Source organism: Zosterops lateralis, assembly GCF_965231275.1.
Source record: "Zosterops lateralis genome assembly, chromosome: 1".
Lineage (NCBI taxonomy): Eukaryota > Metazoa > Chordata > Aves > Passeriformes > Zosteropidae > Zosterops > Zosterops lateralis.
In genome coordinates, this window is record NC_139762.1 from 31,587,255 (window position 1) to 31,601,905 (window position 14,651).

Genomic DNA, 14,651 nt, shown 5'->3' on the forward strand with positions numbered 1-14,651 from the left:
TTGCTAACAAAACATCATTCTGCTTGCTGAACAAAATGAGCATTTGCAGTATTTGGCCTCATCCTGACAATTCTTGCTTTGACTTCACATTGATGATATTTAGTAGATTTATAGCTTTTTCAGGTGATCACATCATACCTTTATGCAATCAACTGTTACTAGTCTATCAGACATATATTTGAATTCACATGATATATCAGAATTATGTCACACCAAGATGGAATTAAAATACAACTTGAATAAACACATTGGTGTCTCTGTACATGCAATTCTTGTGACAACTTTACACAGTATGTGAAACTGGAACAGAGATGTGAATGTAAGCATGAAAGTTACTAAGCAAAGTAGTTTCCTTATAAATTATTTCCAGATTACAATTTTTCTACAGCTAATTTGTAAATTCCATTTGCTGAAGTCTCTATGAGATTCTTGATATCCACTTCCTTTGTTTCCACTGATTTCTTTACAGTTTGCATACTTACAAGTAAGTTATAAAGTGCAACATTTATCACTGGAGGTTTTTTCCTGATGCCATCGAAAGAGCAGAAACATGAAAATAGATGTCTTCTGTCCTGTCTGACAATAACTTGGAGCTTTTCAGATTGCTGTTATAATTATTAATATTGACTATATGTCATTTTGGACTTTTCATAACCCTGGTTAAACATTGTTGCCTGAAGTCCTTTTTCCCTTGCTTTTTATTGCCTATTTATACAAAAAGTGCAATTTTAATTTTTAAAAAATGAGGAAAAAAGATTAGGTTTGTGTGTCTCCACTTCTCTGATATCTATTGGAAACAAAATGCAAGAACTTCTATATGGCCAGTTAGTATAGCTGGGTATGAAGTCACTTCAGTAAATCAAAGAGTAAGAGATTCAGGTAACAGGTAGGAAGCCTTCTGTGATGTCAGTAAACATGAGAACATATTTTTGTATATGAACTAAGACATAAAGAGTAATAAGCAAATAAGCAAAGAAATAGCTATATAATATTAGGTGCCACATTTAGATATTAATTACTTTAACTTCTTGAGTGCTTTAATTTGTGAGCTATCCCTTGAATGAGGGTTACATCCACTAGAGGCTTTCTCTTCCTCCTTTAACCTTCTTAACTGTTTCCATTATATGAGTATAATTTATATCAATGTAGAATGAGAATAACTCAATACAAGAACATAAAATGAGGTCATCCTCTCCCCCTTTGTCTTAGACAGAACTTAGGACATTTTAAATCAAGATAGCATGCAGCCTTTCAAATCCTATTTTAATGTCTTTACATACTGTAAATATTCCTTCATATTTGTACCAAAGATGTAGTGAAGGTGTATATTTTGCCGTTAGTTCTTGTATATGTAATGATTGGTCCACAATGGGCTCATCCCCTTCCTAGACAGAAAGGATGGCAGTAGGCCTCATCTCTTACAGAGCCAGGACTCTTTACAATTAAAAAGGAAAGAGTTTCTTTTCTTTACTCATTACAAGCTCCGTGTCAGTGTCTCTGCCTGATACTGAGTATCATAACCATCTTTGTGGGAAAAATAAATACTAAATTCTTCTTATATGACACAGACAGATCAGAAGGGGAAAGATCAAGAGTATCTTTCCTTGTTAGTTGTAAAAAGAGAAGCAAAGAAATGGAGGATGAATCAAGAGTCTTTAATGTAAGTAACTAGTATAATCAATAGATATTTTTCAACAGCAGAAAAGCTCTATGCTATAAAGAGTATATAATTAATCAAGATTATGTGTACCTTTCCAGAGTGAAATTCATGTATGTTTAATCTTTTTTTCAGAATCCTCAGTTAGTAGCAGCTCCCCAGGATCAGGTCCCAGTTCCCCAAGCAATGGTCCTACCAGCAGTGCAACAGAAAATGAAACCTCAGTTTTGTCATCTAACATTCAAGCTGAGGTAAGACTCGTTATTGTGTAGATAATTACTGAGGTTTCTAGCCTGAAGATGATACAAAATTTGATTTGATCATACTCACAAGCAGAATAATTGGGATACCAGGACACTACAGGCTGACATCACAGTATGTTATATATGTGATATATCTTTATGTATGAGATGCATGTTCAGAAGGCTCTATGGTAACAAAAAATCAGGGAAAAGAAGCAGTAGTGTTACTGCAAGAGTGGAGGGAGCTGTGAAAGAAATTGGTTACAGAATATTACCTTCTGGGATGACCTGAAAAACATGCTCAGTGCTGAATGCTGATAAAGAACTGCATCAGTGGTTTAGGCATTGGTGATCCTAACACGTAAGAGCTAAGGTGGTCCCAGGTTCAGGTGAATGCTGAAGTAGATTTCTTTAATCACAGTATGGTAGTTAGGTGACTAAATCCTTGTCACATCTCCCTTTTATTTTACTGTATCTCAGTTTCCTTATCAGGGCAGTACTTAACCACTGTAAATGTCATGCCGGAGTTCTTGAATACTTGTTTTGTAAAGTGAGATTGTAAACGGAAGGAATCTTAACTACTCCCTATTCTGTTTCATACATACGTGCCTATAACAACAGGAATGCAGATGGTAAATCAGTTGTGATAAACCTCATTTAGCACAGATGACATGCCCAAGTCATGCTTTCCATGGCAATATTGTAAAGGGACAGTAAACTAATTCAACTAAGAGAGACTCAAATTCCACAATATTCTATATCCAGCCTATACTTACCGCAGTTCCTGCTTTGGCAAGATTTCCTATTAATTGTTGTTTTATGCTGTTCATGTTATAAAAATCACATAAGAAAATGTGATTTAACAGAGTTTTAGTTAATGGAGCTATTTCTCCAGGTCAGTGGCAGGACATTCACCTAAAAAAAAAAAACCCTGAAATGGGCAGTTCAACCTCCAGCAGTGACTTTTCCCCATAATGAATTAATTGTGTGTGTGAACTATGATCCAGAGGGCAGGTGGGTGACCTCTGCACACTGATTAGTAGCCTCTCTCTGGCCCGTAACCAAAAAGAAAAAAAAATTGCATTGATGGCTAACATGTGGTCTTGTCTCATAGCCCCCCATATGTGATTGCAAAGAAACTTAAATGATGCAGAGTAAGATCCATCATTAGGATTAGATCAGATCCTAGTTCAGTGGAATTAAGTTGTGTATTTTACTACTGGGAATGTTTTAGTTAGAAGCTGGTAATATGTGGGTGTTATTATGTGCTGTATTAAACAGGAAATCTTATCCAGTTGGATCTTTTATTGACTTCAGGATTCTACAAAATGGAAGGCCATTTGTGTCTCAGACTGATACATGGTGCTCATGACTTTGCATGTTACAGTTTCTGCACACTTGCACTATCAGAAATACATACAGGCTGGTCAATCAGGTGGTCTCTGGGGAGATTTGGAAAGGTTGTAGCAAGAACCAGCAGTTATATTTTGTTTGCTAGTAGAACGTTGCATTGCATATTAATTGCCACTTCTGTGCCAGACATCAAAAATTGTAAGCCCAACATACAAGCAAAGATGCTCAAAGGAGCCTAAAACTCAGCTTCCTTTAGAAGTTGAGCTCTGCATGCTGGCATCACTCACTTCACTTGTTGAAATGTGCTAAGAAGCTGAAACTGCAGACTTCCACTTCTGGATCCAGTTGGGGATTTCTTTACCTCTCTGGTTACTTGCCTCTCAGTACTGTGGTCCTGTGGGTTCAAACATTTTTCCATAAATCTCAGCTTCAGTGATTCTTATTTCAGTGGGTAGTTTAACAGCAGCCAAACTCCTCCTACATATCTTTTTCCAAGTATAGTTAGCCAGCTCTCAAAGGCTATACAGCTAATAAATTTTTAATCAGATTCACAAAGTACAGAAGTTTCTAATAATAGGATGAGTGTTCCAAAATCACCCAAAATATCACTTGTTTTTCTGTAATCCCATATGACTCACATTGCTGTTGTTTCATAATCGTTGTTGTGACATTTGCAGTAAGTGTTGTGCTCATATCTGAGTGGGTGGATAGCCGCGGTTTTCATGGCAGCAAATAAAACACTTTTTGCTGGGGAAAAACAGGTTGCTATGACAGAGTCATTTACCAGTAAAACATGAGTCAGTTCCATAAATGATTACACTCCAGTGCATGGACAGAATTAGAGCATTATCAGTAATGAAGCAGATTTTTAAAGTATTTTTACCACATGCATTGGAATAGTGACACTTTTAAGTGGTTTACTCTCTGGAGCAGACAGTCTGGTGGGTAGGCGTTTACAATTTTTTGAATGAACAAAGGTGTACTGCACATGCTGCAGCTTTACAGATAATTTTTTACTATCACAGTTCCCTTAATGGTACTTTCACTACCATTTGTTAAAACACTGGTCTCATTATATGAAACTTGAAAGTTGAACTCAGGATTTTAATTGCACCTTATAAATAAAATCCTGTTTTTATTAGGCGCAGTTGTCTCCAGTATCATCAAGGTTCACCGCAGTAGCTATTTGTCTCCTGTAGCATGCCATACACTTTCAGGTACCTGCTGTGCTGGGGCTAAATCTTACTTGACTGAGAAATGCAAGCAGAATTGAGCCCCTGCACAGCATGTCCCTTGAGTTCAGAGGGACAACCTGCTTTAGTCATGTGAAATGATTAATTTTAGGCATTCACGGTCTGGTCAAAAGCCATTCAAGGCAATGGAAAGTTTCCAGTTGGTGTAACTGGGCTTCAGATCAATTTCTTACTTCTGTTTGTGCTTTGGAAAGCAGTATTTCCTAGAATATCACTTGATTATACAGGAGATATAAATTATATATGTGGCAGATAAACACATATTTGTTTTGTACAACTCCGCAGGCCCAAGCTTTTAATACTCAGCTCCTTGAGGTGATCTTTGTAGGGAGACAGGGGAAAAACGTTTAGGTTTCTGACCAGCTGATGAGGTTTGTGTCAAGTGTATGTGAAGGAAGTCTAAATTAATTTTTTCAAAAACCTCAAGAGAGACAAGCATAAGTAATTGTGAATATTGTAAGCTGTGACAATTAGTTCTGCAATTGACAAGTATTAAAGCCAAACCATTTTGTCTTCCCCTCACAATCTATAAATGTGCATATAAACATGCACACATCCTGCTCTCAGCAGGTCCCACAGCACTACCAAAGCATAATTGTTCGTGGTTACTTGTTGATCATCGTGCACTGTTACACTGAGTTCTTGTACTCTATTTTAAGAAATAGGATAACTCTGTTGACGGGCTATTTTAAGCATCAGTAATCAGGATCTGTGGACCCAAGGAGTGGGTATGTTAGCCGAGGAAAGGACACACAATCGCGAAATTGTATGCGGTGCTTTATTTCAGAGCTCTGGAAGCCGGGGGTCCAGACCCAGATCTCGGCTTGTCCAACATGCTTCATGGTTACAATTTTATACCTTTATTGTTACATAAGGATTTGTGTTAATCATTAAACCCCATTGTTCCATTGATTCCATCCCGAGGAACAATAGTCTGTGTGATTCTTGCTCAAGATTCTGGTTAGAGAAAATAATCATATTTAGTTACCAAACTGATATTACAATTGACAATTCTAGCATGCGTCTTGCTAATGATTATATCGGTACAGATCCTCCTGACCTAACTTTATTCTTTAGGGCCTATGCATTCTACCAAGGTTCCCCCTTTCTCTCCCCCTACCACCTGTTCAAAGTTATGCTTTATACTTCATTTAATTAGAACAATAGCACGGAATAACATCCTGGTCACAAGTGGAGCCGATCCCTGTTTTTGGGCCCTTGCTATTTTAGAAATCAATTTAACCCTATGTTATCAGGTACATAGGTAGAGGAGCAAGTAGGGCGAAGTTGCTCTTTGGGGTCATTTAGGTGCCAATCCAAACCACCATGTCTGCATGTAGGATGAGGAGATGGCTTAGTTGTTGTGCTGCCAAATGACTCTCTTGATAACTCCTGCATGTGCCACCATTGCAAGGAATTGCTGACTGTGGCAAATGGATTTGTAGAGGATTCTCAGAGCCTGACAGAAGGCATCATATGCATCTGTACGCAAACTTCAAGATAAGAAATGCTGACTTAGAAATGCCATGGAATAGGACAGACATTGCAGACATTGTTGAGACAGAAATGGAACTAGAAACAAGTTTCAAAGGATGGCCTTGCAAATAAGACTAGATACTTTGGAGAAATAGAACTATGAAAGATGCTTTGTAGTAGGACCCACGAGGGATAATTTTAGATGATTAGCTTTAAGGCAGATACAGCATTGTGTAGCAAAAGCTGATAGGCCAAGAAATGCTTATAAAGCATTGTAATTAAGAAATAGTTAGCTTCTGATTGTGATAGCGTAAATTATAACATCTGTGTTGTCTCACCCTTCACATGAGACTAAATATAGAATAAAAATTTTTAAAACACCTCTCAGTTACCCATCTCTAAGTCAGAAAAGGGCATAATCTGACAGTTGACCATGTAAAAAGAAAAGCTACAGCTGGGATCACAAATTTCTGCCTCTGGAGAGCCCTGCTTGAGCAGGGTGCTTGGATTAGGTAACGTCCAGCGGTCCCTTTGAACCTTAGCCATTCTGGGATTCTGTGATACACAGAATACATAGATTAGGATCCTCAGGTGGACTACTAATTTGGGAGATGAGGTTAAACTGATGCTTAGGATAATATTACCTGAAAATATTTTAAAAGATCAATCACCAAAATGAAAGTGGCAGGTTATTAGCAGTATTAGAAATTAAATTAAGGGGCTTTTACTAAATAACTCCTGTTTTCAATATTAAACTCCTGTAGTAAATAGAATCATTGCTTCTTCTTGATGAAGTAATCATACCTGACCTTAGTGTGGTAGTGAGTTTTACTCTTATACACCCTGCCATTGTTACTTTTTATTAATTCAGATCTTAGAAGGTAATAGTGATATACCAAAAGCCAAATAATAAACACAAATCTTTCAAGTGGCTTTGTATCAATGCTGCCGTTGCTACAAATCTGATTATATTCTAGGAGGCACATTAGAGTATCCTCTTTCACTTAAATATTTGTAGACCCCTCCATAATAACTCCATAGTCTTGACATACTTGCATTTATTCATGGGCAAAGGTGGACGTTATCAAGGCAAGACACTGTTAGCCAGGAATTAATGTAATATACAAGTGGAGCTTCTTTGTTTCCTACTCTATCTGTTGACATTCCCTAGGTACCAAAAGAAAATTACAGGGATAGACTTCTACTGTTATTGTCTCAGTGATAGGTCGTATCTCCAAACAAACTGTATGAGGAAGGTTATGTTTTGGAATAACATCCTGTGTTTTTGTGCTTAACCACTTTTCATTGATGGTCTGAAGTTGCATTGTATTAACACGAAGCATTTTACAGAGTTAATTGATATTCCAGGTTTGTCCAGGGGAAAATCTACAGCTCCCCACAACATGCTTGACAAGTTATTATATTTACTTTAGTCAAAGCCCGAGTGTGCAGTATCCCTCTTGGAGGTGGTCTATTATTGGAGTCCCATATGCTTTTTGTTTGGGAAGAAAGCAGTCACTGTGTCATACTGTTACACAGGGTATTCTTTTTCAAGGATGTTGTTCCCTTGGGGACCATATCATGCCAGAGTTCCTAAGTCTAATAAGACCTTTGTAGCTCTTATTGTGTCAAAGTTCTGGGAGGGAAGCAAGAGTTAAACAGAAAATATAATTCAAGCAACTTTACTAGACCACATGTTGAAAAATATCACTGTTCAAGCAGAAAGGCAAAGGCTTCAAAAAGATTCCTGATGTAGTAATCTTTTTATGTTTCTTCCCAAATAATCTATGGAAATAAAAAGGGTAATCTGGGGGTTTTTTTTAAATAATTAAAAATATATCAGCAGTTCCATGTCCTTGAAAACTATATCACAGTTCTTCAAAATGAGTGTTAAAAATTTTAACTTGAATGGATTAGGAAAGCTGTGAGGAGTATCCCATCATCAGATAATGCCAGGATGCTGGTTTTGTAGATATGCAGACAGAGAGAGAAAAAGAGAGAGAGAGTCTATTATTTTATATGGCAGATGCGTCAATATGCCTTATGTTCTACACAAAATTTCCATGTTAATGGAAATAAATATTGTGCCTGAAACATCCCCATATCATAATCTGGCTAACAAAAGACATGGACAAGTTAAAAACCACATTTTGTACCTTATAGCAAAACTCATAAAAACCGTGGTAAAGGTTTGATACATCCATATTCGTGATTCAGCTGGATATAATCTTTAATTCACTGGATAGATTCCAACTGAGTTTCTTGGGGTCAAAGTCCAGTTGATGAGAAGAACTGATGCTGAGTTGATGAGAAGTTGATAAGATGGTCTAGGAATCCTCAAGATTTCAGTTTTTCATTGCAATCTGATTTACTAACCAAAGAATAATCCCAGACACGTTTTCTTAAGAAAAGAAGTGTTTTTACAGGGACAGTAATTTTTCTTATCCATTGGGATGCAAACCAATGACTGGTACATAATTGGCTTTCAGTATATCAGGATACAAGCATAAAATAACAGAGATAAAAAGCTTGGAGATTTACTTTTGTTGGTTTTCCCCTTCATTCCAGCACCTGGTTTCCCAGCAACGCCTTTTGATACAGGATGAATCAGTGAACTTGTTGAGTCTGTACACATCCCCTTCTCTGCCCAACATTACCTTGGGACTTCCAGCAATACAACCTCAAATCAGTGTAAGTGACCCGTCTCAAGCCTTCCTGCATATGTTTGCTTCCAGAAAATATACTTTCTGATTATTCTCTTTATATTTTTAGCATTTTGGAACACAAACAATTCAGAGTAGGAACGGGACCTCTCTATGCCTTGGGCAACATATGGATATTTAAGGGCACAACTTGAAAGCAATATTCATTCTTGATCTCAAAAAAACAAGTGCCAGTGTGGATCTTAACTAAGTAAGATGCACATGCATTATATTTATGCCAGATAACAGATTTCAGATGTGACAAGAAGTATATGAGGAGATTATTTAGTATAAAAGTATGAGGAGATTGTTTAGTATAAAAGTTTAAATTTTATGATCATTTCTACCTGATAAATTACAGCACCTGTAACTTTTTGTGAGATTCCAGTGATGGCCTAAACTGGGCTGGAGCATTGTAGAAGAATTTAGTATTTTTCTAGCTCAGTAAAGTAGCCAAAAATTTTACTACTGGTGAAAATTTACCTACTTAAAAAAAAAAAAAGAAAAGTAAAAATAATGATACATGGTGGTTCAATACTACAGGATGTGAATTTGCAACTTCTATGAAGAAATTAGAGGTTGTAACCATAGGTTTCAGAGGAGGTGAAAAAAATTAAATCTGTATGATACACTATGGTTTGTAATAATGCAACTTAATTCCTAACTGCTAAATGTAGTTTCAAGTCAAAGTTTCATGTTATTTTATGGTTTTTTCAATACATTTACTGTTTTTAGCAATAATATATTGCTGCAATTTAACATTTTAACATCAGGTACAGAACTTTGCAAAGAAAATTATGTAAGCCTGAAATCAGTTCTCTAAAAGTCAGCAAATTATTGTTTTTAAAGGGTGGAAAAAATTGAACATCATGAAAAGTAATGCTTACTTTCTCAGAGGATATCATCAGAAATTTCTTAGCTATTTCAGTAAAATATAACTAGCTTCAAGTAGCTTCAAAGGAAATTATAACATTAAAAAGAAATGAAAATGTTTCATTTGCTCACTTAAATATTACAAGTTTTTGATGTGGCCAACTAGCAGCAAGTATTACTTTTGGCATTAGAAAAAACAAAGGGATTGATTTATGTAAGTAATGTTTATTTCTGTTACTAGAATAAGCAGTTGCAAATTGAATGTAAAGCTTACTTTGGTGTTTATTTTTCAGGGGAGTGTGATAGCAGTGTGAAGTAAGCATACACCAAAAAAATATTGGTGAAAACCTTATTTTAGAATTTATGGAATTCATATTATCAGAGATACTGTTTTTACCATGACTTACCGTAAGTGGTTATCTGCAAGCCTCAATGTGCATATTTCTGTTAGGTTATTATTATTATTGCTGTAAAAATTGTTATTCTGCTTGAACTGCTATTTCAAGATTTTTTTTTTAATAGGCAGAGAACAAAGCAATAAAAAGTACATTTGCAATGTTGAAGGGCCAAAACTTCCAAAAGCCTTAAATCAATAACCATACAATTGATAAGGCACTTCAAAATGCCACACACATACAACAGTTTTTGATGATTCTGCAGATGAGAGTTTAACTCTACAAGTCTGTTTTGCAAAGGGTAAAACTTATATTTGTGCTGTCCTTCAGGGAGTCAGGGAGTGCTCCAGGAAAAGTAATAGCTTCCCACTGCTACAGGTAACTATTTTTTTTTTTTTGCTGATTGGCTTGCTGTGTGATGGAAAGTTATGTGAAAGACCAAGCCTTGCCTACTCCAAACTGAGTGCAAACTATTTCCTCTGATCCTCTAGTTTCCTGTGCAGGAGGCTGTGCAAAGGTCTTCAGGAATTTTAAGGATAGGTCCCATTCTTTCATTAATAATGTTCTAACAAGTAATTCTTTATGCTTTGGCTGTTGTTGCCGGGTTTTTTTCAACCGGTTTTATTACTCAGCTTCTCACAGTGCTATATTTAACTGGCATGTTCTTCCTTTTCATCTCACAGTCAAAGTGTAAGACAGGGATGTTAACCTTTTCTTCTGTATGTGTTCATGAAGACATAAGACCGTCTAATCAAGCAGAGGTATAAATGGCCAGTTCTCTGACAAGTAATGACCAATGCTGTTGTTCTTTGACAGGCTTCGTCGTCATTCAAAGAAAAGCAGAAGGGGGAGACCCCGTCACTTAGACAAGGAGTGGCCTTGGCTGGACAGTATGGAGGGAACCTTCCTCCATCGTCAACTCATCCTCACATTGCTTTGGAAGGAAAGCCAAACAGCAGCCACCAAGCTCTCCTGCAGCATCTGTTACTGAAAGAACAAATGAGACAGCAGAAACTTCTCGTGACTGGTAATGATCAAAGCTCCAGCAATACTAATTTAAGATGTTTTTAATGATGTTTGCATTCAGTTTAAACTGAATGTGGTAATACAAATACCACACATCCTAACTCTTGGGAAAAGTGGAAGGGGGAAGAAAAAAGGACAGCATCTTGGTTTTCCCTTTTAGTGGTTCTGTTCCAGTCTGTTAGCCTGAAAGAATTCAATGATTACAGAAAAGAGAAAATGATTACTTCATCACATTCTTTTGCAGCAGCTGAACTTCCCAGCATGGCAAGGCACGTGATACAAGTCCCACTGCATCAGTGCAGATGCAGAGTTCTGCAATATACACCCCTCTTCTTGCTGAAAGCTTTCTTTCCTGTTAGAACTGTTAGTTTGTTGTTTTTCACAGGGGAGTGAAATGTCCCTGTTTTGCAGGAGCGGTTCCTCTTCATCCACAGTCTCCTTTAGCAGCAAAGGAGAGAGTCTCACCTGGCATAAGAGCTGCCCACAAACTGCCTCGTCACAGGCCACTGAACAGAACCCAGTCAGCTCCTCTTCCTCAGAGTACTTTGGCCCAATTGGTCATCCAGCAGCAACATCAGCAGTTTTTGGAAAAGCAGAAACAGTACCAGCAGCAGATTCACATGAATAAGGTGAGTTCCCAAAGTAAAGAATTTCCAATAAATTTAAAGGTGGAAAACTAACAACGAAGTTTAGTTATTGGTGCCATGTCATCATGGACAATAGAGAGGCTCTTGCAGGAGTATCTTTTTTTGTTTATGCATAGTTGATATATACATTTGTATGGATCTTAATTTTAAGGTTCTGAAATAGGCTGCAATTCAACAAAATAGAGTTCAAAGCAGATTACAGTTTTACCTGACAGATATTTTCATGTTGAATAGTAAATAATGTCTTAAAAATTGACATTCTGAGCTGCAGCAATCACTCCACTTGCTGCTTTTGATTTGTATTAAAACTTTTCTTATTGTGGACTAGTTAGTTGCATAATCAGATAACTCATTTGAACTCAAATCAGCTTAATAAATTTATGGGTTTAGGTAAGAAACTTAATAAACATCTGGAGAAATTTTTAATCAGTGTTTTTCAAACTGACTTTTCTCTGTGAGTAACATGAAAGTTTGTTACCTATATGGTGATACAAAATGACCATATAAGGAGAAAGAGAAAAATGTCGTGTTGCTGGTGTCTGACACAGAGTTGAATTGTGTAGTACAAGATTCCCTGTACAGTAACACTTTATTCTGAGCAGGGGCATGGGAAAGAAGAAAAGGGACCATCCATTAATAAATGAAGAGCAATAGATTCTGAACAGATCTATCAGGAAGCAATCCTTCCACAGCAAAATAAAGTTGTTACCTGCTCTGAAATTAAGATATGCAAGAAATTGTATGTTTTTATTTGGAGAACATTTTTCTCTACTTAGTACACAGCTTTCCACAACTTGTTTGCTGAAGCTCCACTAGTATTACAAAGATATTAATTACACATCTTCAGTGTCTTCTTTTGTTTAGTGTTACTCAATAACTATATGTAAGAGGCAACGTCAAAGAAGAAAAGATGAAAAGTGGACATTCAGCTCTTGTACCTAAGGGAAAAAAAATCAATCCACCTTACTTACTGGGTGAATTTCCCAGGGGTTACTGATTCTTTGGAATCTACTAAGAATTCCCAACAAAATTAGAAACAAACCTAGAGTTTAAGTACATAGTTTGTACAGTGGTTTGGTTATTAAATCTTGTTTTAATTAGGAAAAATGAAGACCAGAAAACTTCAAAGTTCAGAGCTGATCCTTGCATGTTAACCCCTCTCAGCTTGGGTGTTTTGATTACTCAACTAGGACTCCAGTTGGCTTTTCTTCGAGTATGCATTCCATATGTTTAATCAAGATGGCATATGTATATCTCGTAGCCTCAGGTTTTGAAAGTATTTCACCTTCCCTCAATTGTCTAAAAAGACTTTTTAACTGCTAAAGTACTGAGTCTTTGTACTACAAACCCATCAGTTCATACATTCCTCACAAAGCAAAGAACCCCACTGACATGTTTTTCTTAGATAATATGCTTACTGATATAAATTCTGCCATAGCTTTTGGGGGTATGTGCTGTGACATAATATGAGCATTTGTCCCCAGTGTGAAAATTAAACTTGAGGCACATAATCATATATTTCTAGTCACGTAGGATTAGGAATGCATTGCATCTTACCAGAAATAGATGGGATAAGGAAGGAAAAAGATTGGAGTTAGTCTGTGATTATGCTTGTTTCAGTAACTTTTTTTTTCAGTTGAACAACAGTGAAAATATATGCTAAGGATAACAATTCCTGCTCATACTTGAAGTACGCCTTCATTCTCACATGGCTCTTTGTGATGAAGAGACCAAACTGGTGAATCTAGCTTTTATTCTCTACAGTATAGACTATGCACATATGCAGAGAGTGGAAATTTAAGTCTGTCCTAGGGCCTCTCTTTGCCTTCAACCTCCATAACCTACTTTTTGCCCCAAGAGCTTCTCAGTCTCCTTTACTCCTACCCCCAGAGCAACCAGGCTTCTTCAGGAGCACAGTAACTCCTCAGAGCAGCAAATGCCTGAGGAGGAATGGGATCATGTTGCAGCCAGAGAAGCACTGGGTTTTCTGAGGATGCATGTGGTTTTTCAGACTTCAGCGTTTGTAGCATCTAGGTTCTTCTTCATTCTCAGAAGAACCATTTTGAGAAATAGTACTGAAAAATGTCAGTGCTCTAACCATGTATCTGTCCTCCACAAGGACACAGAACACCAGGGGGGCTTCCTTATGTACGTACAGAACCTCATTTTTATAAACTGGAATTGAAGGGTAGCCAACAGACAAGAGAGTGAAAAAAAGATCAAATCGTGGACTAGCTTTTAAATAGTGAATCTAAAGCTATCTTCTTTAACCTTTTAGCTCAAAGTTCAGATTGAGCTCCTGTGACTACATAAGGATTTTTGAACTCTGCTAGAATGGTAGAATACACTTTGTTGAGTCTTTAAACTTGCCTCTGTTCACAGTTGAAGTTATTTTTCATTACATAATTTTCAAAGCTTTACAATCAAACTCTGAAAAGCAGAGGTATAGTTATTTGAAACTTTAAACAGTAGATATTCTAGACCGGGTAGGAAAGCAACCAACTATTTTATTTCTTAACATAAGTTTGGACATGTATCAAGTGAACACATGAACTTGTTCTTTTCTGTTGTTCTGCCCTTTTTTCTTCTGTTCATGGGCTGTATAGTGAAATCTGTGCTGAGGTGTAATTCCTGCCTCTTCAGTCATGGAAAATGCATAAGTTTCATTTAAATAAGGAATACTCAAGGACCTTAAAAGTTTTGGTAATAAAAGACCAGAACCATTTTAAACTGTCAAGAGTGTGAAATGCTAGTTGATGAAGATCCTAGAGCAAATTAATATCTTCTTTTTTGTTTTCAGTTTCCCTTAACATTTTATTTCTTGTGTTTAGGTCTTCAAGTACATAAGTCTTTAATATTCACCTGAACCCACAATTTGAGTGTTCGCCCTGAGTTAAGATGATAGGGCATGTGTCAGCACTCCCTGATAACTATAACTGGTTTTGGACTGATCTCTTCAGCTGACTTATAGGTGGAACAATAAAAAGAGGAGGAGAACTACTTTTTCCTCGCCCCATTGTTCTTGTA

At 36.8% G+C, this 14,651-nt stretch overlaps 1 protein-coding gene across 16 annotated transcripts in view; it reads left to right on the forward strand.

Annotated features, from left to right (window-relative positions):
- Positions 1–14,651, forward strand: part of HDAC9 (histone deacetylase 9) — a 459,263-nt gene that overhangs the window by 256,081 nt on the left and 188,531 nt on the right. For 11 of the 16 annotated variants that reach the window (XM_083872072.1, XM_083872070.1, XM_083872068.1 and 8 more), the window contains 5 exons: positions 1,793–1,908; positions 8,550–8,672; positions 10,282–10,329; positions 10,768–10,978; positions 11,389–11,606. In XM_083872072.1, coding sequence (XP_083728198.1) covers positions 1,793–1,908; positions 8,550–8,672; positions 10,282–10,329; positions 10,768–10,978; positions 11,389–11,606 — 716 coding nt within the window. The remainder of the gene's footprint in view (positions 1–1,792; positions 1,909–8,549; positions 8,673–10,281; positions 10,330–10,767; positions 10,979–11,388; positions 11,607–14,651) is intronic. The other 5 variants (XM_083872074.1, XM_083872075.1, XM_083872066.1 and 2 more) reach the window with 1 other exon arrangement.